This window comes from Amblyraja radiata, chromosome 8 (genome assembly GCF_010909765.2).
Source record: "Amblyraja radiata isolate CabotCenter1 chromosome 8, sAmbRad1.1.pri, whole genome shotgun sequence".
Classification (NCBI taxonomy): Eukaryota; Metazoa; Chordata; class Chondrichthyes; order Rajiformes; family Rajidae; genus Amblyraja; species Amblyraja radiata.
Genome location: NC_045963.1, coordinates 54815044 through 54841800, shown reverse-complemented (window position 1 = coordinate 54841800; position 26757 = coordinate 54815044). Strand labels below are relative to the sequence as shown.

The following is a 26757-nucleotide window of genomic DNA, read 5'->3' as shown; positions in this document are numbered from 1 at the left end:
TATAAGGTTGAGTTTTAAGGATAATTCCCTCATTCTCCTCAAAGTAACGAATGTCCACCTGAGGCAAACTTGACCTCAGCTTCACATCTCAACTGAAACGAAGCCTTCGAACAATGCAGCATTAAATGGACCTTAGACAATGAGATCAAATTCCATAATTTGAGTTACTTTTCAGTGAAGGTGGGCATTAATGTGAAATTCACCATTGCTTCCTATATGCCCACACAACCTATGGCTGTCTGAGAAAAATATTGCCCAATAACAAAGTGGTCAAACATAGTACATGATCTATCTACTGCACGTTTTTACGATATGGATTATCAGTCTCTCCGAAATCCTGCAAATTGCCTGGCAGGCTAAGTGAACCCATTTTAGCATACTCCCCCAGGCCAACAGCCCCAGCACCAAGGCATGCTTATAGTCAAGGAAGTCCAATTGGCAGGTTACATTATTTACATGTCTGATATTGAAACAAGCATGCAACCTGAGTTCCATTACAAGAGACTGCCCGGAAGATGAAGTACTGGAAGGCACTGAGCACCACAAAACTGTTTGATGGGGGACACGAAGAGATTGAGCTAAAGTGGCAGTAAGAATGAAGTACCTTCCAAACAGCTTTTCCACTCACCCTTCACCTCTGCCTTACTTGTGGCTGAGTCAATGGGGTACAAATTTACTCATCAGCCAACTAAGGTCATCCTGGATTGCAAGGATTTGGCTAAGAAGAAGTCGGTTCTCTCGATGCTTCATTGGACTGACATCCTGGAATGAGACTTGAACTCAGATTCCTGGGTCTGATCAACAGCTAACTTATGTGCTCCATACAGAATTGTGTGGCAGAATTCCAAGATCTTCTGCTAAAAGGATCAACAAAGCGTTGATTTTTAGAGTAGCTTATCTCATTGTTAAAATGTCTGAAAACACTGTGTAAAGAAATACTTTTAAATGTAATAAATAATCTCGGCAAATACAGCAGCTATTGTCTCAGCAGCTTCCCATCAGACTAAAGGGACGAATGATCAGTTCATCCCTTGAAAAGCATGTTGGTTTCAATTCTGTGAAACCATAGAATCATACAGCTCAGAAACAGGCCCTTCGGTGCACACCCTACTTATCTATATTACTAAAAGTCTGTTCTTGACCGGTTTTGGCCATCTGTGCTGCGATTTCCGAGAGAACGCCGTCACCTACGGCGTCATTTTTGGCCATTTTTGCTCAGAGCCCCCCTCCGCCGCATGTGTGCCGAGGATTATTCCCGTCGCTTAAAAAATGACAGAGATATTAATGTTTTTTACAAAATTTCCCATTCTCTCTGCTGCCCCTGCTGGCGGCAGGGGGGAGGGACTATAAAACCAGGAAGTGGTGTGCCACACGGTCTCTTCAAGATGGAGGAAGGCAGAGGGTCACGTTTCTCTGAGCTGTGAATAACACTGAACACATGTCTACTCAAATGTAAGTGCCCTTAGTGGTTCTAAAATGCTTGCAGAATGTGTCTATTGGTTCTAAAGCTTGCAAAAAAAGTGTCTATTGGTTCTAAAGCTTGCAAAAAAATGTCTATTGGTTCTAAAGCTTTCAAAAAATGTCTATTGGTTCTAAAGCTTGCAAAAAGTGTCTATTGGTTCTAAAGCTTGCAAAAAATGTCTATAGGTTCTAAAGCTTGCAAAAAAAGTGTCTATTGGTTCAATAGCTTGCAAAAAATGTCTATTGGTTCTAAAGCTAGCAAAAAGTGTCTATTGGTTCTAAAGTTTGCAAAAAGTGTCTATTGGTTCTAAAGCTTGCAAAAAATGTCTATTGGTTCTAAAGCTTGCAAAAAAAGTGTCTATTGGTTCTAAAGCTTGCAAAAAAATGTCTATTGGTTCTAAAGCTTACAAAAAGTGTCTATTGGTTCTAAAGCTTGCTAAAAATGTCTATTGGTTCAATAGCTTGCTTGAAAAATGTCTCTATTGGTTCTAAGCTTGCAAAAATATGTCTATTGGTTCTAAAGTTTGCAAAAATATGTCTATAGGTTCTAAAGCTGGCAAAAATATGTCTATAGGTTCTAATGCTGGCAAAAATATGTCTATAGGTTCTAAAGCTGGCAAAAATATGTCTATTGGTTCTAAAGCATGCAAAAAAATGTCTATTGGTTCTAAAGCTTGCAAAAAGTGTCTATTGGTTCTAAAGTTTGCAAAAAAGTGTCTATTGGTTCTAAAGCTTGCAAAAAATGTCTATTGGTTCTAAAGCTAGCAAAAAGTGTCTATTGGTTCTAAAGTTTGCAAAAAGTGTCTATTGGTTCTAAAGCTTGCAAAAAATGTCTATTGGTTCTAAAGCTTGCAAAAAAAGTGTCTATTGGTTCTAAAGCTTGCAAAAAAATGTCTATTGGTTCTAAAGCTTACAAAAAGTGTCTATTGGTTCTAAAGCTTGCTAAAAATGTCTATTGGTTCAATAGCTTGCTTGAAAAATGTCTCTATTGGTTCTAAGCTTGCAAAAATATGTCTATTGGTTCTAAAGTTTGCAAAAATATGTCTATAGGTTCTAAAGCTGGCAAAAATATGTCTATAGGTTCTAATGCTGGCAAAAATATGTCTATAGGTTCTAAAGCTGGCAAAAATATGTCTATTGGTTCTAAAGCATGCAAAAAAATGTCTATTGGTTCTAAAGCTTGCAAAAAGTGTCTATTGGTTCTAAAGTTTGCAAAAAAGTGTCTATTGGTTCTAAAGCTTGCAAAAAATGACTATTGGTTCGAAAGCTTGCAAAAAAAAGACTATTGGTTCTAAAGCTTGCAAAAAGTGTCTATTGGTTCTAAAGCTTGCAAAAAAATGTCTATTGGTTCTAAAATGCTTGCAAAAAATGTCTATTGGTTCTAAAGCTTGCAAAAAAATGTCTATTGGTTCTAAAATGGTTCATACTAGCGCTCCAGAAAGCGCCCCCCCCCCCCCCCCCCCCCCCCCCCCCCCCCCCCCCCCCCCCCCCCCCCCCCCCCCCCCCCCCCCGGTTGGCTTGGCTTGGGTGTGCTTTGGCTTGAAGTTGAAAGGCACTATTACTGCAAATGGTGGCTTGGTTGCTTTGGCTTGAAGTTGAAAGGCACTACTTACTGCAAATGGTGGCTTGGTTGCTTTGGCTTGAAGTTGAAAGGCACTACTTACTGCAAATGGTGGCTTGGGTGTGGCTTGAAGTTGAAAGACACCACTTACTGCAAATGGTGGCATGAAGTTGAAAGGCACTACTTACTGCAAATGGTGGCTTGAGAGCTTTGGCTTGAAGTTGAAAGGCACTATTACTGCAAATGGTGGCTTGGTTGCTTTGGCTTGAAGTTGAAAGGCACTACTTACTGCAAATGGTGGCTCGGTTGCTTTGGCTTGAAGTTGAAAGGCACTACTTACTGCAAATGGTGGCTTGGGTGTGGCTTGAAGTTGAAAGACACCACTTACTGCAAATGGTGGCATGAAGTTGAAAGGCACTACTTACTGCAAATGGTGGATTGGTTACTTTGGCTTGAAGTTGAAAGGCACTACTTACTGCAAATGGTGGCTTGGGAGCTTTGGCTTGAAGTTGAAAGGCACTATTACTGCAAATGGTGGCTTGGTTGCTTTGGCTTGAAGTTGAAAGGCACTACTTGCTGCAAATGGTGGATTGGTTGCTTTGGCTTGAAGTTGAAAGGCACTACTTACTGCAAATGGTGGCTTGGGAGCTTTGACTTGAAGTTGAAAGGCACTACTTACTGCAAATGGTGGCTTGGGAGCTTTGACTTGAAGTTGAAAGGCACTACTTCCTGCAAATGATGGCTTGGGTGTGGCTTGAAGTTGAAAGTCACTACTTGCTGCAAATGGGGGGCGTGGGTGCATTGGCTTGAAGTTGAAAGGCATTACTTACTGCAAATGGTGGTATGCAGTTGAAAGGCACTACTTACAGCAAATGGTGGCTTGGGTGTGGCTTGAAGTTGAAAGACACCACTTACTGCCAATGGTGGCATGGGAGCTTTGGCTTGAAGTTGAAAGGCACTATTACTGCGAATGGTGGCTTGGTTGCTTCGGCTTGAAGTTGAAAGGCACTATTACTGCAAATGGTAGCTTGGGTGTGACTTGGGTGTGGCTGGCCCCACTTGGTCTAGTTCCTTAGTAGTTCACCAGGCTCCAACCTTCCCCTCCATTTGATTGATCATGGCTAATGTATGCTGGCCTCAAATTCTCTCTTGTACTAAATTCCCCATAATCATTAGTTCCTCAATCTTTCAAGTATTTATCCATCTGCACTTTAAATATATCTAATGATGTGGTCTTCATCACCCTTGGGAGCAGAGAATTCCCGTGATTCACTGCCCTCCTGGAGAAGAAATTTCCACACACCTCAATTTTAAATGATTGATCCGTTATTTTGTAGCTCTGTACCAATGTTTGTGACTCTCCAATGAGTGAAAACTTTTCAACAAACTTCCTTTGGATCTTGTATGTTTATTTAAGGTCATCCTTCATTTTTGTAAACCCCAAGGAGTACAAACCCACTCAGACTCAGTCTCTTGCTGGGGCAGTCCCCTCATGCTAATAATTAGATTGCTGAATCTCCATTGGAATGCTTCCATTGCTACTATATCAATTTTTAGATAAGGGGTCAAAACACTATGAGGCATTCCAGGTGTGGCCTCACAAACACTCTGTAAAACTGTAACAAAATCTCCCTATTAAACTCCAAGCCTTTAGCAATACAGGCCATTTACTGTTTTATGCTGTGTCCATTTCTGATTCTGTACTTTCAGAAATATGTTAATGCTGTGGTGAAAGTGCAGGAGGGTTTTACTAAAATGATTCCAGGAAGGAGGAAGTTAGTTACGTGGATAGCCCATGGCAGCTTTGGTGGCTCAGTTTGGAGCAGGGGAAGTCGCAAAGGAACCCAATAGAGATATTAAAGTCCTGAAGGATATAGGATCAAAAAGAAATGGATATAGAATGAAGGGCAGAGGACAAAGTAACATGAAGAAAAAACTTCACAGGGGTTAAGGTTGGACAAGCATTGTTCAGAGTAGTAATGTAAATAGATTCACGGACCACTCATAAGGGAGTTGGTAGGTATATGAAAGGAAATCATTTCTGGGGCATTATGGTGGAGAGTAAAGAAACCAGACTAGTTTAATTGGATTGAATGACTTCTATGTTGTAACTATTCTGTGACTTGTTTGCATCACTAAATATGAAATATGAGATTCACTCAACGTTTTACAGATGCTGGCGAAATACCTTGAGAATGATGATACAAACCAGCTTCCAACAGCTCTTGGAGATCCTATAATGGTATGTCCCTTGATGACAGTGACACATTTGGTAAATATGTACAGCACTGGTTACCACCACTGATTCTCTGAAATGTATGGGTGCATTGTCCTATGCATTTGTGAAGGGCGGAATTGGCCTGGTAAAAGCAAATGTTCAGCACCACAGAGCAAGGAAGCACTGAAGCAGATGTGCATTCTGCTTCTGGTGCATCTAGATTTAATGCCTTGTAATAGATTGGCCCATGTTCCCAGATAATTAACACAAAATGTACCATCAGGAACTTCACTCGTGTGGCTTACAATTTATGTAGAGAAAAATATGATTATCAGAGCCCTGCGATTTAGGAATAGTCAGATAAGGAGCACATTGAAGTACCATGGGGACAATATTTAAGGAAAGACCAGTGGGACCTGGAGATATTGTAATAAATGTTTTGAAAATATTGTGTTAACATCCCTGAAAATCTTGATTCAAACCAACTGATTTGATGCATTTGGATTCCTTACAGGAAATTCTTTGGGATCTTTTAAACCATCAGGAGGGTCCCCGGATCCGAGACCATCTAAGTCATGGTGAACTTGATTTGAAGTTGTTTCCTAAAAAAATGGCTAGTCACATCGTAGCACTGGCCATTGTTTTATTACATCGTTGCTGCAAAAATGGAAATGAAATAGCTATGGTAATCAGGTAATTTTTGCATTCACTACTTGTGTAATTTCGTTCGTGAACATTTGATGTCAACTGATGCATGCTTCATTGAATTTAGGAAAATGAATGCTTGAGGGTGATCATCAGTTCTACAAGTTCATACTGCTCTCGGTTCCATCCTATCGGAAGACTTAAACAGCAGGTACTCTGTTTGTTTCTGTCCAATTTCTTAAATCAAAAATTACAGTGGAATTTCTGTTCCTATTCCTAATCTGAACGTCCTTTAAATGTTGCTTGACTTTTGCAGAACAGAATAATGGTGCACTGCTCTCGGGCAACAGCAATTCAATTCAATTCAATTCAACTTTATTGTCATTGCACAGATACAAGTATGGGTACAACGAAATGCAGTTTAGCGTCTGTTCGTAGTAATAGTGCAATATAGAAATAAAAATACAGAATAAGCAAACAATGTGGACGGAGAGAGACTGGAGAAATCTATCGGCGGGACTCCGAGTTCAGCAATGTGATAGTGTTGTTGAAGAAGCTGTTCCTCATCCTACTTGTACGAGACCTGAGGCTCCTGTACCGCCTCCCTGTTGGGAGGACGTAAGAAATTCCCGTCTCAGACACCGTTTTCGGTGGAGGGCATCCATGGCAGGGAGCGGGGCACCGAGAGAATTGTAATCTGTTTTATCATAATTGTTGAAAATGATTGATTTTCTAGAATATTACATTGTGTAAACATTTTCAAAGATCCAGTTCTCATTTTACACATGATAAAATATATTTATAGGAATAGCAGGGAGTAAATTTTATTAATTGAACAACCGTTGCAATGTTGTTTTGCCTGTCTCTACAGGTCCGTACGAAGCTTTTCAAAAGGGGGGGTGGCATGACAGGATTACCAAAATTTTAATGTGAAATAATGTGCGCGCTGCGCACATCACAAGCGCAAAGGATAAAGTCCCTCGATCCCAGGGTCCAGGGCCCGCTTAAGGGTGGTGGGTGTATGGAACGAGCTGCCAGAGGAGGTAGTTAAGGCTGGGAATATCCTAATGTTTAAGAGACATTTGGACACGTACATGGATAGGACAGGTTTAGATGGATATGGGCCAAACGCGTGTGAATGGGACTAGTGTAGATGGGACATGTTGGTCGGTGTGGGCAAATTGGGCTGAATGGCCTGTTTCCACACTGCATCACTCTATGACGAAAAAGTTAAGAAGAAAAATGCATGTAGATAAGTAGAGCAAATTTGAAAGAGGAGTGAAATGTAAAGGCAGAGAGAGGTTTATGGGTGGAAAGGAACATAGGAAAGTAGGGGGGAGGGTGGGCTTGGGCAGATGGGTGAAGGGAAAATAGACACAAAGTGCTGGAGTAACTCAGTGGGTCAGTCAGCATCCCTGGAGAATATGAATAGGTGACATTTCATTGAGTGCTGGAGAAACTCAGTTGGGTCAGGCAGCATCTTTGGAGAAAAGGTATAGATTTTATTTAGGGTCAAGACCCTTCTTCAGTAATATTCATGATGTGACATGTATAGACATTCCTGAATGCTACCCAAACCATCGTAAGCTACTTTGTGACGGTGCTTGCCCTCTCCTATAACGTCTCTGCTGCCTTGGGTGATGCAGGACAGGACACGAGCTTTGGGACATGGTGTGAAGCTGCTGCAGTCTGTCCCAGCTTGGTAAAAGCCTAGAGGAGTGGATGTGGAGAGGATGTTTCCACTAGTGGGAGAGTCTAGGACCAGTGGCCACAGCCTCAGAATTAAAAAGACATTCCTTTAGGAAGGAGATGAGCAGGAATTTCTTAAGTCAGAGGGTGGTGAACTGTGGAATTCATTGCCACAGACAGCTGTGGAGGCCAAATCAATGGACATTTTTCAGGAGGAGGTTGATAGATTCTTGATTTATACGGGTGGCAGAGGTAATGGGGAGAAGGCAGGAGAATGGGTTTGAGAGGGAAAGATAGATAGTCATAGAGTGATACACTTCGCCCAGCATGTCCCATCTACACTAGTCCCACCTGCCCACATTTGATCCATATCCCTCCAAACCCGTCCTATCCATGTACCTGTCCAACTGTTTCTTAAATGTTGTGATAGTCCCTGCCTCAACTACCTCCTTTGGCAGCTTGTTCCATACACCTACCACCCTTTGTTTGATTAATATACCCCTCAGATTCCTATTAAATCTTTTCCCCTTTACCTTAAACTTATGGCCTCTGCTCCTCGATTCACCTACTCTGGGCAAAAGACTCAACCTGATCTATTCAAATCATGATTTTATACACCTCTATTAGATCATCCCTCATCCTCCTGTGCTCCATGAAATAGAGTCCCAGCCTATTCAACCTCTCCCTATAGCTCTGGCCCTCTAGTCCTGGCAACATCCTTGTAAATCTTCACTGTACCCTTTCCAGTTTGATGACATCTTTCCTATAACATGGTGCCCAGAACAGAACACAATACTCTGAATGCGGCCTCACCAACTTCTCATGCAACTGCAACATGACCTCCCAACTTCTAAACTCAGCCTGACCCGCTGAGTTACTCCAGCAATCTGAAACGTCACAGAACAGGGCAAGATTAGCAAGTTTGCTGATGATACAGAAGTGAGTGGTTTTGCACATAGTGAAGATGGTTGTGAAAGATTGCAGCAGGATCTGGATCAATTAGCCAGGTGGGCAGAGGAATGGTTGATGGTTGCATGGTTCCTTGAAGGTCGAGTCGCAGGTACATCAGGTGATCAAAAAGTATTTTGACACTTTGGCCTTCATCAGTCAGAATATTGTTGGGAGGTCATGTTGTGCAGTTGTACAAGACGTTGGTGAGAACGCATTTAGAATATTATGTTCAATTCTGGGCACCATGTTATAGGAAAGATGTCAAACTGGAAAGAGTACAGAGAAGATTTATGAGGATGTTGCCAGGACTAGAGGGTGTGAGCTATAGGGTGAGATTGAGTAGGTTGGGACTCTATTCCATGGAGCGGAGGACGATGAGGTGAAATCTTTGGAGGGAGGGGGGTGAAGGGGGGAGGGGGAACGAAGGGGGAGGGAGGGGTGGGAGGCATGGGTCCGTGGCGGGGGAGAGGCGAGGATCCGCGGTGGGGGGGGAGAGAGGCGAGGGTCTGCGGCGGGGGAGAGGTAAGGGTCAGCAGTGGGGGGGGAGAGGCGAGGGTCCGCAGCAGGGGGGAGAGGCGAGGGTCCGCAGCAGGGGGGAGAGGCGAGGGTCCGCAGCAGGGGGGAGAGGCGAGGGTCCGGGGGGGAGGGGAGAGGCGAGGGTCCGCGGCGGGGGGGGGGGGGGATGAAAGGCGTGGGCCTGGCAGGAGTGGGGGGTGGCGTGGGTCCAGCCCAGCGGGGGGGGCTGTTGTGGGCCCGGCAGCGGGAGAGGCGAAGGCCATGCCGGAGCAGCGTCTGGTGTTGAGGTTACGGCCGCTGCCAGTCGTTCCCGCTCCCACCCGGCGACGGGAGAACGGTCTCCTGTTAGACCATTCCTGTTAGTTTGCTACCCAGGATAATAACCAGACTCCCCCTCCCGCAACGTAATATTCCACTACTTACCCAGAGTAGACACGAGGCATCCAGGCGATCATTGATTGTGTGGAGTGCAAATGGCGATCTGATCCTACCCGTGCCCACTGCGCACGCACGGAGAGACCGTCATTTTGCGTCGCTACTGTGTCACCGGCTTCCCCCAACTGCGCAGGCACGGATGGTCGCAATTTGTTTTTTCCCCAAATCATCCAGCGGGCAGGAACTTGAAATTCGGGTAAACGCTGATTGCGCTCCAAATTGTTTTTTCCTCTGAATTTTTTCTTACTGTGGGGTGGGAATGGGGGGTGCGAGCACACCCAACGCACCCCCCCTTCGGACGACCACGCTATATCTTCAGACTAATTAAATGTGACAATTCAAAATGCTCCAAATCTGTTTATTTTTACACCCCTACACTGGTGTCTATCTGACTCTTTTTCAGTTTGTTTACAATGCTCCATAATACTGGTGTGGTTGTGCTTCATGCAATTCCTGAGCAAGAATTTCTTGTTTCTTGATTCCAGTCCCAAGTTATTAAAGGCAGTGAAATACACTATTTGGCCAAGTCTTGTGTAATGACAAATGAAGTTGGCTCGCTATTGAATTAACTGTTAATTGTGCAGTGTTAATTATTCAGCTGCTTTCTCTTACAGCTTCGACATTGCGTTGGAAGCCTACGAAAATGGGATGAGATTCCCGGGCCCTCAATAGAGCAGGTGTCTGAAAGTCCATGGTAGGAAAATGGGCCAAATAACAACAATGATAAGGAAAATGCTGCTGGAAGGTTGATAAATGGCTTGTAAGAACTTAGCGTGGCTGATTTGTAGGGACAAGGAAAAGTCACGGGTTCAACTTGATCTATGCTGAGGTTTGCTGAATTTTATAGTCTGACTATAAAATTGTGTTTTTATTCCTTTCAATGGGGGAGGGGTGGGGGTGCCATCCACGTAGCCTCTGGGGAGGACAGAGGATACTGGATATTGCGCAAAGGCTTTATTCATCCATAAGCGGAGTCACATAACATGGATATAGGACCCTCGTCCCAACTGAAGAAGGGTCTTGACCCGAAACGTCACCCATTTAGTCTCTCCAGAGCCAGGATCAGCCGGTGCCAGCGCCTACCCCCTGCGCCGGCTGCAAGCCCGGCCCGACATCTCCGGCCGCCCCCAGACAGGGACGGGACGGGACATCCAGAAGGGGACGGGGACGGCCCAGCAGCATCCAACAGCGCCCGCAGCGCTGGAGACCCGGGCCCAACACCGACCTCGCTCACTCACCGAAGCATAAAGTAATAAAAACGACAAAATAATCTTAGCTTTTAACAGAGGAACAATAAATAGAACTAATTCATAGTTTGAAAGCAGACAAAAATGCTGGAGAAACTCAGCGGGTCAGGCAGCATCTATGGAGCGAAAGAAATAGGCAACATTTTGGGTCGAAACCCTTCTTTAGACTGAGGTTCCTTCTTAAACATCATAGTTTGAAAGCAGTATTTTCTTACCTAGAAGAATCAAAGCTGGAAAAACAGATGAATAGGGTACACAGCTCCACTGCTTCCAGCAATGTTTATCCAGAGTAACCTTTGACCTGGGCATGTGCAGTCGGAATACCGCTTATTAATGTTGAGCCAAACAAATTGAAGATGACGACATTTGTTTTCTCCACATTACTGCAGGTCTGAGTATTGGAGTCAAAGAACACTAGCTACCTCTGGCAGTCTCATGGAGGAAATTGTTTCGTACATAGTAAAACGGCTAAAGCCAGTCTACAATGAAGAACTGAATACGTCACAATTGTTAGCTGAGGAGTAAGTATCATGTCTCTAGGATTTGACAGTTTTACTGTGATTGTTTCGAACACATTGACACTAGTTTGAAAATAATTTGGTGGCATGCACACTGCAGACCTAGTGGTGCAAAGGTAATCAAAACACAGGAGTGGGACAATTAGAAAATTACAAGGCAGTCATTCAGATTGATTTGTGATTGTGAAATTGTGTTTGATAAATTTGTTGTTTTTTTGAGGTTGGAGCAAGAAGGGTGGATAAAATAGACTTAATGTGCATTCGATTTCCAGAAGACATTTGCTAAGATGCTACAGAAAAGGTTATTGCATAGATTAAGAGTGTCTGGTGGTAATGTATCAGTAACGAGAGGGAAGTCGCCGGTCATTTTTGGATTGTTAGTAACTAGTGGGGTTTGACAGGGATCCGTTCTGGGACCTTAACAGTGTATATTCTATCTATACATAACTGAAACTCTCATCTTGTTATCTTTTGGTTTGTGTTGTTATTACATTTGTGCACAAACGTACACGACACCACTTCAGTTTTTGGCCACCTTACTGACCATTCTCCTGTGCTGCAAGTGCAGCAAGTTCTATTCCGATCGGTGGTATATTTTAAAAGCTATTAAGGTTTCAAAATCTTTAAAACCGCGCATACGCAGATTGGTCTCCTCTCCTGTCGGTCACCACGGGACGGCGATGCCACTTCCTGCAACGACGCCGCACTGATTGGCCGCGTCAGCTGTCAATCACCGGCGGCGCCCGCTTCATCCCTCTGCCCGGCGCGTCCTCTGCCGGCGCGGCCTTAGATGCTGGTGCTTCGGGGCCCCACCTAGGATCCGAGATCTGGGTGCTGAGCCTGGCACTGAGGGTGCCGACGGCTGATGCTCCTCCGGGGCCACGCAAGAAGGGAGAGGAGCGGCAACCTCAAGATCCTGGGGGAGGTGAGAAGGGAGAGTGGGGGGGATTGTGGGAGAGGAGGGGGTAGAGAGGGAAAAGGGGGGGAAGTGGGGGAGGTGAGGAGGGATAGGAGAGGAGGGGTGTAGGGAGGGAAGAGTAGTTATGGAGGGAGGGAGTAACTGAGGATAGGAGAAAAAGGTGATGGAGGGATTGGGGGAGGGTAGGAGGATAGGGGAAAGAAGAGGGAGGAAGAGTGGGGGAGGAGAGGGAATAGAGGGAGGAGAGTGGGAAAGGAAGGCAGTGTGGGTGAGGAGAGATAGTGGGGGAGATAGGAGGAGGTGAGGATTGGGGAGGTGGGGGATAAAGGGATAGGAGGGGGTAGGGAGGGAGATTAGATGGAGGAATGGGGGAAGTGACTGGGTAGGGGAAAGGAGAGGGAGGGAGAAGTGAGGGATTGGGGAGGGGAGGGAAAATAAAAGGGAACGTGAAGAGGAGGGGGAGAGTGCTGGAGGATGAGGGGAAATGAGCCGTCCTTGCACCGTTGGGGGCTAAGGGTGAGTGGTGGAATATTGCGTTGGGGGAATGGGTTGCTTTGGTGGACTAGGCCTCCCGTGTGACAGAGACCCAATGGGTCCCACTTAGTCTGGTATGTATTAATGACTTGGATGAAGGAATCAAGTGTACTCTGGCCAAATTTGATACAAAAGTGTGCATATTAGTAAATTTGATAATTATATTAAATTCGGCAGTGTATTGGACAGTGAAGAAGGTTATCTCTGATTGCAATGGAATCTTGACACTTGGGCTAATGGGCAGAGGAATGGCTAATGGTGTATAATTCAGATAAATGAGTGGTGTTGCATTTCTCTACGACAAACCAGGGCAGGCACAGAAAAATGGAACTAGCTTGGATAGACAATTATGTCAGCCAAAGGGCTTGATTCTGCGATGTATTGCTCTGTGACTGTGGCTCTATGACCTTAAGGGTGAGGCGAACACAGACTAATCAGTAATGATTAATTGGACGATGGAGCATGCTGTAGGAAAATCTGACATTATTCACTTTGAAGGGACAAATAAAAATAATAATTAAATGGAGTAGGATTATAAAATATAGTACAGAGGGATTAGGCATTCCAAGTATATGAAACACAACGGTTAGCATGATTTTTTTGAATGGCAGAGCAAGCTCAATGGACCAATGGCCACCTTCCTAACGGATCATTCAGCTTCACAAGCCTGTTCAGCTGTTATTACTGATGTGTGTCTTAACCCTACTTGATCCTCCTACTTCCATATTTGTTTAATGCTCGTTCCAGGTAACACAAAATTCTTTGAATTTTCATTTCACCTCATCACAATAGGTGAAATATCCATCTTTAGCATTTGAAATTCTCTACAGTCTTTTCACTGCTTGTGTCAATAAATCCTCCACCTCTACCTCACTCAAATCTCTGAATGTTTCTAACTCTGCTTATACAGTCCTATTTCCCATCACTCTACCACTCCATATTTGCTTCAACTCTTATCTCAGGAAAATCTACATAATTGGCAAGTATTTAGTCAGTAGCTCTGACATCTTTTTACCTGTTTTATATGAAACTTTTTTGAAGCAACCTTCCTGAGAGGTGCCCAGGATATTCTCTACAATGTTAAAGATGATGAATAAATGAGAGTTTCTAATGTTATATCTTTCACAAGCTCTTGTTTAGTGCATTATCTTTACTGAGGATGGTTCTTCCCATGACAGGCAACTCCACCTGGTAATTAAACTGCTGGCCAACTCCATACACACTTTGTATTGTCCTCGGACTCTTCTGGAAGTGGTGGCTCTGCTGAGGAAGGTGGCCTTCCAGTGCCTGACCGTTTCCGAGCAGGTCACAAACGGTGCTGCAACCCGCCAACAACAGTGGTTGAGCAAATCATTGCGCTCACGCCAGAGGCAAAATTATCTTCGGATGTTGGCGAGGTGAGACTTTCCTGCTTCGTCTGCAAAACTCTTTGATCTTTTGCAATTAAATAGCTGAGAAATTGTGAGGTTGTTTTCTTGAAATTGGACTTCCACCACCCCGAGCACTATTTATGAATAGTCCAAAACCTAGATGAAGAGTTTCTGATGAAGGTAACATCTTTTCATCTCCTCCTTTGTGCATACAATAGAAAAATGTATTTGACTTCCTGCATCATATTTACATAATTTCAACATTGTGATTTCAACATAAGTACCAAATGTTTGCAAAGAAAGTTCTGATTGTCATGACATTTCTAAGGAAATTGCAACAATCACTAACTACTCCCTGAATGCACATACAAGGTTTCCTCCTTGCAAATAGTGTGGTCATAAACATCACTCAGATAGCATGTCCCCACACAAACAGTTTGGTTTACATGGAAAGGATAGACTTGTGGTGGCACCAAGAGGTGGGCCACGCTCTTTACATAATTTTCAGCTCTTTGGGGGGGGGGGGGGGGGGGGGGGTCACGGTGTGGTCATGGGTGCCTTTGGGGAGTATTTAAGGGGTTAATCGCGCGAGCACAGGGTTGGTGAGAGGAGAATTAGTGTAGCAATATAGGACAAGAATTTCGGACAAACTTCGTGTCTGCCTTGATCTTTAACGGACAACTCCGCGTCCGCTACATTTGGTGACCCCGACATCTGGAATAGATATTCTCGAAGAAAAATGCGCCCCGCCAGCGCCCAACCCGTCGCTGCCGATCAGGCCCAACTCAGCGCCGTCGCTCTGAAGCTGCCAACCTACCGGACCACCCAGCCGCAGGTATGGATTCAGCAGGCCGAATCACAATTCTATGTTCACGGGGTAATCAACGATGAGACCTATCATTACGTGGTCGGCGCGCTCGACCAGGAAATGGCCGGGCGAATAATTCCCTTCTTGCAGGATCCACCGGCAGCCAATAAATGTGGCGGCCTGAAGGCGCTGCTGCTCCGTACCTTTGGCCTCAGTCGGATGGAGCAAGCGGCCCGCATTTTGAACATGGGCGGATTCAGCGACCAGAAACCATCGGCCCTAATGAGCGAGATGCTCTCGCTCATGGACCGACACCAGCATTGCATGCTTTTCTAGTATGCTTACCTGCAACAGCTTCCAGACGACATCCGCCCGCTCCTCAATAGACAATAGGTGCGGGAGTAGGCCATTCGGCCCTTCGAGCCAGCACCGCCATTCAATGTGATCATGGCTGATCATCCCCAATCAGTACCCTGTTCCTGCCTTCTCCCCATATCCCCTGACTCCGCTATTTTTAAGAGCCCTATCCAGCTCTCTCTCCAAAGCATCCAGAGAACCTGCCTCCACCACTCTCTGAGGCAGAGAATTCCACAGACTCACCACTCTCTGTGAGAAAAAGTGTTTCCTCGTCTCTGTTTTAAATGGCTTACTCCTTATTCTTAAACTGTGGCCCCTGGTTCTGGACTTCCCTAACATCGGGAACATGTTTCCTGCCTCTAGCGTGTCCAAACCCTTAACAATCTTATATGTTTCAAAGATATCTCATCCTTCTAAACTCCAGAGTGTACAAGCCCAGCTGCTCCATTCTCTCAGCATATGACAGTCCTGCCATCCTGGGAATTAACCTTATAAACCTACGCTGCACTCCCTCAATAACACGAATGTCCTTCCTCAAATTAGGGGACCAAAACTGCTCACACAATACTCCAGGTGTGGTCTCACTAGGGCTCTGTACAACTGCAGAAGGACCTCTTTGCTCCTAAATTCGATTCATCTTGTTATAATGGCCAACATGCCATTCGCTTTCTTCACTGCCTGCTGTACCTGCATGCTTACTTTCATAGACTGATGTGCAAGGACCCCCAGATCCCGTTGTACTTCCCCATTTCCCAACTTGACGCCATTTAGATAGTAATCTGCCTTCCTGTTTTTGCTACCAAAGTGGATAACCTCACATTTATCCGCATTAAACTTAATCTGTCATGCATCTGCCCACTCCCCCAACCTGTCCGTCACCCTGCATTCTCATAGCATCCTCCTCACAGTTCACACTGCCACCCAGCTTTGTGTCATCTGCAAATTTGCTAATGTTACTTTGAATCCCTTCATCCAAATCATTGATGTATATTGTAAATAGCTGCGGTCCCAGCACCGAGCCTTGCGGTACGCCACTAGTCTTTGCCTGCCATTCTGAAAGGGACCTGTTAATCCCTACTCTTTGTTTCCTGTCTGCCAACCACTTCTCTATCCATGTCAGCACTCTACCCCCAGGGGTAAGTCCTCGCAGGGGTAAGTTTTGAAAACCGGGCTCTAGCGGAGCACGCTGACGGGCTGTGGCTGGCCGCAATGCCCAGGAAGGCGCTGCGGCCCAGAGCCACGCCCACCAGGGGCTCCGCGGAGCATGTGGAGCCTGTCCTTAAAGGGGAAGTCCTTAAAGTGGATTGGTGTTTTTACCACTAACGTTGGGGCTCTGTGGCCCGCCAATGCCCTCGCCCTGTGCGTTTCCGAGAAACACGGGCCGGCCGCCAGTAATCACCGCAGCGGTCGGCAAAGTTCATCACCTTTATGCCAAGGACCGGCGTTCGGGCTGAACATTTTTGGTCGATACGGGGGCCGAGGTCAACGTTGTGCCCCTGTCCGGGACGGTAAGCAGGGACCCTTGTTGACTGCTGTGTATGGCAGCCACATACAGACGCACACGGGGGTCCGCACCATATCTTTGATATTTTGCGCCTGCCATTTTACTTGGCCATTTACAGTGGCAGATGTGCCCAGCCATTTTTGGGTGCAGATTTTATCCGGGCGCAATCTCTGATGGAGGACATGAGGGGACAGCGCCTTGTCCATGCTTCAATGCTCGAGGCAATCTCCTTGCGCCCTGCTGCGTCTGCTGTGCCAGTTCGCAACTCGCGGCGGTGGACAATATCTAGCTATCCTGACCCCTCAATTCGACTTGATCAACCCAAAGCTTGGGGTCCAGCATCACATTCTGACTTTGGAACCACCTTAAACGCCTGCGCCCGCAGACTGTCCCCTGACAAACTCCGGCTTGCGAAGGCGGAGTTTCAAAAGATGGAAGCAATGGGAATTGTCCGGCGATCAAACAGCCCATGGGTCTCACCTTTGCACATGGTGCCTAAGGTCTCCGGCGGCTGGATGCCTTGCGGCGACTACCACCGCCTGCATGACGCCACGATTGCAGACCGGTACACTGCCCCACACATTCAGGACTTCTCTGCCCATCTGGCTGGAACTAAATTCTTCTCCAAAATTTACCTGGTCAGGGGGTACAATCAGATCCCTGTGCGACCGGAGGATGTGCCCAAAATGGCTATCATCACCCCCTTCAGGCTTTTCTAATTTGTGTATATGCCCTTCGGCCTTAAGAATGCCCCACAAGCATTCCAACGCCTGATGGACACTGTGCGGCAGGGGCTTGATTTTGTCTTCATGCGGGAGAGGGTCGGCGCCTGTTTCCTGTCCCAATGTCTCGGCATGGCGTTGCTCCATTTAACGTGCCGCCGGCTCTTGCGGACTGTCAGTATGTCTTCCTCCACCGCGACACCCACAGGTCGACCTTACAGCGCCCTTACGAAGGTCCTTTTCGGGTGCTAAAGCAAGGGCCCACGACTTTTGAATTGGACATGGGTCTGCTGGAGACCGTGTTGTTGGCTCGTTTGAAGCTGGCCCATTTGGACCTGAGTGAGTCAGTCCAGGTGGCCCAGCCTCGCCATCGAGGGCGTCCGCCGTCGAGGGTGCCACCTAGTTCATCCTTACCAGAAAATAAACCTTTATGTGGGGACGTACGTATGAGGCCCGGCCACCTCATTCGGCTGCCCGTCAGTTTTTGCGCCTCCAGTTCTGGGAGGGGGGGAGGTGTAATTTGATGGCACCAGGTGGTGGGCCACGCACTTTACATAACCTTCAACACTTGGTGGGGGGGGGGGGGGTCATGTGTCCCGGTGACGAGAGGTAGGGGTCACGGTGTGGTCAAGGGGGCCCCTGGGGAGTATTTAAGCGGTTAATCGCGCACGCATGGGGTTGATGAGTGAGGAGAATTAGTGCAGCAATAAAGGACAGTATTTTCGGACAAACTTCGTGTCTGCCTCGTTCTTTAATGGACAACTCCGCGTCCGCCACAGACTGCATATTTCTTTGTTGCCTATATCTCGAAAGTTTCTCCTTTTTTTTTCATCACAAGATGTATGCTTTGTTGGCAAAACCAGCATTTAATGCATCTCCTTCTTTCCCCTCAAATGTGGTAGAAGAAATCAGCCTTGAATCACTGCATACAATCCAGTACATGTGCTCCCTTATTCAGGAACTCAGGATCTTGACCTAACAACTATGAAGAGAGTGATATTTTCAAGTCAGGATGTTATGAATATAGCAATTGTATTGTGCTACTATGTTGGTTGTATTCAAACAATCAAAATTAGATACTGTTGTTTTACAGTGTTCAGTATTTGCACTCCGTCTTCAGCCTAATTACGCTACTAGTAACAGTGGAACTGCTCAAAGCACAAATAATAGGTGAAATGGATTCTTCTGAAAAACGCAGTTATTTGAAGTAAGTATATCAGTCAATGTTACCAATTGCATCAACACTAATTTAGTTTAGAGATACAGCATAGAAACAGGCCCTTTGGCCCATTGAGTCTGTGCTGACTAGCGATCACCCGTACGCTCGTTCCACGCTACACATTGGGGAAAATGTACATGACAATCAACCTACAAACCTGCATGTCTTTGGAATGTGGGAAGGAAACACATGTGGCCACAAATTGAATGTACGAACTTTGTACAGCCAAGAGTTCAAGTGAGTTTATTGTCATGTGTCCCTGATAGGACAATGAAATTCTTGCTTTGCTTCAGCACAACAGAACATAGTAGGCATGACTACAGAACAGATCAGTGTGTCCATATACCATTGTATGAATATATACACACATGAATAAATAAACTGATAAAGTGCAAATAACAGATAATGGGTTATTAATGTTCAGAATTTTGTCAGAGCCAAGTTTAATAACCTGGTGGCTGTGGGGAAGTAGCATTTCCTGAACCTGGTCGTTGCAGTCTTCAGGCTCCTGTAGCACCCGTAGTCAGGTTTGAACCTACTGTGCCACTGTGCTGCCCTTTGGTATTTCATGTAAGAGGTTGCAAATATGTACCCCAAGTATTTTGATGATTGTTGTATCAAAATGCAAATTGAACTAAATGTGCCGTGATATTGATACCATTGCGATGCAACAGATGGGAAGTTTAGGTGGGAATAAATAAAAAGTTACAGATAATTAACTTTTAAATTTCTTTGTCAGATGTTCTCTGGATAGACTGTAGAGGGTTATTTGCCTTGGAACAGAAGTAGCTCTAATTGAGTGTCAGATAAATCAATCGAGGACTCTGACTTATGGAGAGAGACTTTGTTACGTGATATCAGGGAGGAACTGCCACGGGAGACAGTTCCTTCAGAGTACAAACGGCACGGGTGTATATACTGCCGAACAAACAAGTGTATGTGCAGACTAGCACATATTTTAGTTCCTTAAACAGCTTAGTCAGGGAGTTGCGATTATATCGAAACTGCCTAAATTACATTACTCAGACCCGTACATAGGTACATAGGTTGGTTTTTGCAGATAACAGATAATAACATCACGCACAAAGAAACAGATCTCTGTACACAATGCTCCAATCACTCGGCCAAGGCTTTCCTAACACTCAGAGAGTTGTGAATTGGTGGAATTCTCTGCCACAGAAGGCAGTGGAGGCCAATTCACTGGATGAATTTAAAAGAGAGTTAGATAGAGCTCTTGGGGCTAGCGGAATCAAGGGGTAAGGGGAGAAGTCAGGCACAGGTTACTGATTGTGGATGAACAGCCATGATCACAATGAATGGTGGTGCTGGCTCGAAAGGCCGAATGACCTCCTGCACCTATTTTCTATGTTTCTCTGTAATGCGGCATCTTTATTTTCGCAATACGTGTCAACAAGCTGAACAATTAAAGGTTAACAAAATTCTCTCACATTGAGGTATTGAAAATAAAGGTTATAATCAGAGTAGAATTGTCAGAAGAGTAGAGAACCAGACCAAAGATGACAGGGATAAACACATTTTAATGGAGCAAAAATCTTGCATCTGGATTGCACTACCAAGGGGAGTATTGGAAGCAAGTTGAATTTCTGCTGCTTCACAGCTCCAAGGGCTAGGGTTCAATCCTGATCACAAGTGCTGTTTGTGTGCAGTTGTGTATTCTCCCTGCGAATGTGAGTTTTCCTGTTTCGTGCAACATCCCAAAGGATGTGCCGGTGGGTTGATTAGCCAGTGTGAAATACCTATTTGCATTCAAATGCGGCAAAATAATGACAGGCCATCATCGAGCATGATTGCAGAGCTACAAGGGAATAAAGGGTGAATGGGATTGGTAGAATTGCTTTGTAGCACCGACTGGATGCATATTGTTTTCAAAATTCACCGTGAATTCAGACATATGGGTATTGGATAACATTGTGCCAAGTTAAACCATGACATTGAATAGTGGAACAGTCTCAAGGGCTATTTCTGCTTCTTTTTCTCACAAGGAAACCTGAGAGGACCTAAGAAAGTACTCAAGTGTCATCTTGAACTTGCTTCAGGTGACACAAATTCTAGTATAATATTACTAAATCACAGGTAATCATTTAGCTGTTGCTGAAGAACAATCAATTTGTCCTCGCTCTCCCCATTGTGTTGGAAATTTCTTTTTTAGTATGAACCATTGATGAAGACATGGACGTGTGTATTGCATGTTGATGATATGGATGGAAATTGGTGAATTTGTTGGGAAGCAGTCAACTTTCTTTTTTCACTGACTTGCTGTTTCTTGCTCACTGTGTAACCCAGAAGATGAGGAAATTATAAGGAGAAAATGACATATAAGCAGTATTCTATACAGTTTTAAAATGTCTGTTAATATTGCTCTCTGCGATACTTATACTTCTGGCAGAGTAAGGATACTTTACCAGAAGGAGAATTTTTTTTGGAGCAAGACTACCTGTTGGGTTGAAATTCCTGTTGGGTTGTCAACTGGACGAGAACCCTCTTCCACCTACTGTGATTGGAAGAAGGCTGCCATAAGCAGTTGTGGTGTCAACTGCTTGGACCCTAAGCTTATCCTCTTTGCCCCTGACTCTTTTTAAGATTCTACCCCACTAATAAAGCTTTTTGTCACTTCCCCTGATATGACTTGGGAAATATATTGGATGATAATGTTTGTGTGATATGATAATGATGTGATGATAATGATAAAACGGTGGATGGTGGTGGGTATTTTGTTATATGAAGGACCTCATAAATTCCTTTCTTATGCTAACTGTGCACAAAGTTTTAAAATCTGCTCCCTAAGATCTATTCATCCATTCTGGTTAAACCACTAGTCAATTAGATCAAATATGTTTGATAAAGCATAAACCTTCGTCATGAACATTTCTGCATACATAGTCATAGATACAGCACGGATGCAGGGCCTTTGGCCTGCTGAGTCCACGCAAAACATCCAGCACTTTCTTTTTAACACAAATCCTACCCTATGCTATTTATCCTCCTTGCATTCTCAGCATCTCTCCCCAGATTCTCCCACTGATATATACACACGGATCGATTTACAGTGTTCAATCAAATAACTAGCCTGAATGTTTTTGGAAGGGAGGAAACTGGAGCACCTGGAGTAAAATTGTATGGTTACATGGAGAATGTGTAAACTCACACAGACAGCTGATGTCAGGATTGTACCCTAGTCTCTGGAACTTTGAGAAATGGCTGTACTAGCTGCACAACTATGCATCTCTATGACTCTATACATGATTTGATTGAATGATTATAATTTTTACCTCTTTGTAATAAATCTTACGTTTTCGCTTGCAGATTCTTGAAGTCCTTGGTGCAATATGCAGAAAATATGGTGACCTACACAAGCCCGGAGAAAAATAAATGGGGTGAAACATGGGACCTGACTGAAAAGATGCTACTGAAAGTTAAACAGTTTTACAACCAGTTTTTTAATGGAATAACAAGCTAGGCAACATGAGTGTGGTTGAGAGTAATTGATCTTAATCTAAAATAGTTATGTACTTTTAAAATTGCACTCATCATTGTAGTCCTGGAGGATGTAGGTTTATGTGTGTGAGCAGGGATTATGATATGTTTTATTGTGGAGGCCAATGCAGTCGTGCTCAATTCACTCCATTCTAAGCATTGATCAGGTAAAGGGTCCTGAGAACATGATCCCCTTCCTAATTGGTCTTGCACAAGACGAGCTAATTCAGACAAAATTTTAGATCAGATCTACATAGATACATAGACAATAGGTGCAGGAGTAGGCCATTCGGCCCTACGAGCCAGCACCGCCATTCAATGTGATCATGGCTGATCATCCACAATCAGTACCACGTTCCTGCCTTCTCTCCATAGAGCTCTAACTATTTTGAATACATCCAATGAATTAGCCTCCATTGCCTTCTGTGGCAGAGAATTCCACAAATTCCTGCCTTCTCCCCATATCCTTTGGTTCTTAAAGAGCTATCTTTAAGAGCTCTATCCAACTCTCTCTTGAAGGCATCCAAAGAATTGCTCTCCACTGCCTTCTGAGGCAGAGAATTCCACAGATTTGCAACTCTCTGTGTGAAAAAGTTTTTCCTCATCTCAGTTCTAAATGGCCAACCCCTTCTTCTTAAACTGTGGCCCCTGATTCTGGACGCTCTCAACTTCGGGAACATGTATCCTGCATCTGCATTGTCCAATCCCTTTATAATTTTATCTGTTTCTATAAGATATCCTTTCATCCTTCTAAATTCCAGTGGATATAAGCCCAGTCCATCCATTCTTTCATCATATGACAGTCCCGCCATCCCGGGAATTAAAGTCGTGAACCTACACTGCACTTCCTCAATAGCAAGAATGTCCTTCCTCAAATTAGGAGATATAAACTGCACACAATACTCCAGGTGTGATCTCACCAGGGCCCTGTACAACTGCAGAAGGACCTCTTTGCTCCTATACTCAACTCTCGTTATGCAGGCCAACATGCCATTAGCTTTCTTCACTGCCTGCTGTACCTGCTTGCTTACTTTCTGTAGATTGGTTACTTTACTTACTAATCAATGTAGTGCTTTATTATTATAAGCTCTGCCTACTACCACACCATTCATATCGCAACTCGACATGTGCTGTTAGTTGGTACTGCTGCATGGTAGGAGTAACATGCTGTAGTGTGTTGTATTAGTTACGCAACAAATTATGTTATACCAGATCCGTGAGTATGTGAGTTATTCAACATGGTGTCAGAAGTGGGATCAACCAGTGAGTGTATGTTATGTCTGCTATCTTCAGGCTCGGTGAGATTATCCGGAGGAGGTGCTGGTAGCTCTTGGTACTCAATATCACAATCTTCATGTTTTCACAGGTGCACAGGCTGCCTTGCGAATGAGCGATTCCCATGGGCTTGACAGTATTTAATGAAATAGTTTCTTCTTTTACAATATTGGCATAATTTTCCAAAGGCATGGCACAGTTCGCGATCAGCCAGGGTGCGATCCGCCACAGTTAGAACACTTTTCAATAAATCTTTGACATTGTCGAGATGATGTGTGGGACTGGGAGCGCTGGTTGTGGTAGGAGGTGTCGGTAGCATCAACACGGTATGGGAAATGCGGTCCGGGCCCCATTGATTTTCTGAGCGACCTGGCAGAGCAAACGGCTGCAGATACAACTTTACAGCTACTGTCTTCAGTCATCCGGCGTGGCTGGCCGGATAAACAATATCGCACACCACTTCCTCTTCGCCCATACTACCTGGTCCGCGACGAACTGGTGCTGCAGGACGGTGTCGTAATCAAGGGTCACAAAGCAGTCATCCCAACTGCCCTATGGGACAAATATTTTGAAGCCGTTCACAGGGGTCACCCAGGGCGTGGAAGCTCTGAGCAAAGAGCATGTTTTTCTGGCCCGGAATGACCAAATTTGTGTGTGAGAAAGTTGAAGCCTGTGCTATCTGCAACAGTCTGATGGCACACCAACAGAAGCAGCCCCTGCTCTCACACCCTGTTCCTCCTGCTTTGGTCCACGCTTGCTACTGACATATTCGAGTGGCGTGGCAAACAGTATCTGGGTTTCGTTGACTCGTATTTTGGCTCACACCTCTCTCCAGTGGCCAAGTCGTTCGCCTTCAAACCAACAAGGGCTATGGCCGTTTGGGTTTCATCCACAGTCTCGCAAAAGAGCCACGCTCATACCTGGTGAGTGTTGACGAAGGGATCTACAGACGCATCTGCCAACATCTCCTTCCTATGAAGGAACCACGTCCTGCTGTCTAGTACAATGATGCTCCACGTCCGATCTGATTCCTGGGATGTCAGGACTTTCATATGAAGAAAGACTAGATAGACTCGGTTTGTACTCGCTAGAATTTAGAAGATTGAGGGGGGATCTTATAGAAACTTACAAAATTCTTAAGGGGTTGGACAGGCTAGATGCAGGAAGATTGTTCCCGATGTTGGGGAAGTCCAGAACAAGGGGTCACAGTTTAAGGATAAGGGGTAAATCTTTTAGGACCGGGATGAGGAAAACATTTTTCACACAGAGAGTGGTGAATCTCTGGAATTATCTGCCACAGAAGGTAGTTGAGGCCAGTTCATTGGCTATATTTAAGAGGGAGTTAGATGTGGCCCTTGTGGCTAAAGGGATCGGGGGTATGGAGAGAAGGCAGGTACAGGATACTGAGTTGGATGATCAGCCATGATCATATTGAATGGCGGTGCAGGCTCGAAGGGTCGAATGGCCTACTCCTGCACCTATTTTCTATGTTTCTATCTACCCATCTAAGGACGGACTTTCTCTTACCTCACGACCTGCAGCTGCAGACCCACCCCTGGTTGTGTCCCCAGCTCCCTCTCCACCCTGCTTGGTGCCCCGCTCGCCTGCCTCGCCGTGTTTGTCCCCTTGGTCCCCTGTGCTCCCACCGCCTGGGACCCCAGCATTCTCGCGGATGAAGGGAGGAGATGCGGATCTGTACCGTACGTGTGCGGAACGGGTTTGTAGGCCGCCCCTTAGATACAGGGACTTTGCGTGAACCATCTGAACTTCCTTGTATGCGGTTACATTATTAATCAGTCAGCATCTGGTGCTTATACATATATCACTTTATTGGAGATGTGTTTCACTTTTTATTTTTACAAGGAAAGATGTAGATTGGGTACTTTACTTACTAACCACTGTAGTGCTTTATTTTTATAAGCTTCGCCTGCTAACACACCATTCATATTATTGCAACCCGACATGTGCTGTTAGTTGGTACTACTGCATGGTAGGAGTAACATGCTGTGTGTTGTATACGTTACTCAATAAATACTGTTATACCAGATCCGTGAGTATGTGTGATTTACTCAATACTTTCAGTGACTGATTTACAAGGAAACCCAGGTCTCGTTGTACTTCCCCTTTTCCTAACCTGACACCATTTAGTTAATAGGAGGTAAACAAAATGCCTGGAGAAACGCAGCGGGCGAGGCAGCATCTATGGAGCGAAGGAAATAGGCGACGTTTCGGGTCGAGACCCTTCTTCAGACTAACGTGGGGGTGTGGGGGCCTGGAAGAAGAAAGGAAGAGGCGGAGACAGTGGGCTGTGGGAAGGGGAGGAGAAAGAAGGAGAAAGCAGGGACTATCCAAGCGAAATATGAGGTGTTTTTCCTCCAATTTACAGTGGGCCTCGCTCTGGCCATGGAGGAGGCCCAGGACAGAAAGGTCGGAATCGGAATGGGAGGGGGAGTTGAAGTGCTGAGCCACCGGGAGATCAGGTTGCGAACCGAGCGGAGGTGCTCGGCGAAACGATCGCCAAGCCTATGCTTGGTCTCACTGATGTAGCTCAGCTGACACCAAGAGCAGCGGATGCATTAGATGAGGTTGGAGGAGGTGCAGGTGAACCTTTGCCGCACCTGGAAAGACTGTTTGGGTCCTTGGATGGAGCCAAGGGGGTAGGTAAAGCGACAAGTGTAACATTTCCTGCGGTTGCAAGGAAAAGTGCCAGGAGAGGGGGTGGTTTTGGTGGAAAGGGACAAATTTGACCAGGTAGTTACGGAGGGAGCGGTCTCTGCGGAAAGCCAAAAGGGGAGGAAATGTGAAGATGTGGCCAGTGGTGGTGGTGAAAATGTCGGAGGGTTATTTATAGTATGTGACGGCTGGTAGGGTGGAAGGTGAGGACAAGGGGGACTCTGCCCTTGTTATGAGTGGGGGTATGGGGAGTGAGAGCAGAGTTAGAAACATAGAAATTAGGTGCAGGAGTAGGCCATTCGGCCCTTCGAGCCAGCACCGCCATTCAATATGATCATGGCTGATCATCCAACTCAGTATCCCGTACCTGCCTTCTCTCCATACCCTCTGATCCCCTTAGCCACAAGGGCCACATCTAACTCCCTCTTAAATATAGCCAATGATCTGGCCTCGACTACCCTCTGTGGCAGGGAGTTCCAGAGATTCACCACTCTCTGTGTGAAAAAAGTTCTTCTCATCTCGGTTTTAAAGGATTTCCCCCTTATCCTTAAGCTGTGACCCCTTGTCCTGGACTTCCCCAACATCGGGAGCAATCTTCCTGCATCTAGCCTGTCCAACCCCTTAAGAATTTTGTAAGTTT

General features: G+C 45.3%; 1 protein-coding gene across 11 annotated transcripts in view; it reads left to right on the top strand.

Moving 5' to 3' along the window:
- ermard (ER membrane associated RNA degradation) overlaps positions 1 to 26442 on the top strand; it is a 57447-nt gene extending 31005 nt beyond the window's left edge. For 8 of the 11 annotated variants that reach the window (XM_033025921.1, XM_033025923.1, XM_033025922.1 and 5 more), the window contains 8 exons: positions 5196 to 5264; positions 5755 to 5925; positions 6013 to 6096; positions 10091 to 10170; positions 11113 to 11244; positions 13873 to 14091; positions 18549 to 18662; positions 21999 to 22531. In XM_033025921.1, coding sequence (XP_032881812.1) covers positions 5196 to 5264; positions 5755 to 5925; positions 6013 to 6096; positions 10091 to 10170; positions 11113 to 11244; positions 13873 to 14091; positions 18549 to 18662; positions 21999 to 22152 — 1023 coding nt within the window. In that variant the 3' untranslated portion in view covers positions 22153 to 22531. Of the gene's footprint in view, positions 1 to 5195; positions 5265 to 5754; positions 5926 to 6012; positions 6097 to 10090; positions 10171 to 11112; positions 11245 to 11884; positions 11963 to 13872; positions 14092 to 18548; positions 18663 to 21998; positions 22534 to 26429 lie in introns of those variants that run through there. The other 3 variants (XR_004412908.1, XM_033025924.1, XM_033025926.1) reach the window with 3 other exon arrangements.
- Positions 26443 to 26757: the final 315 nt, after the last annotated feature.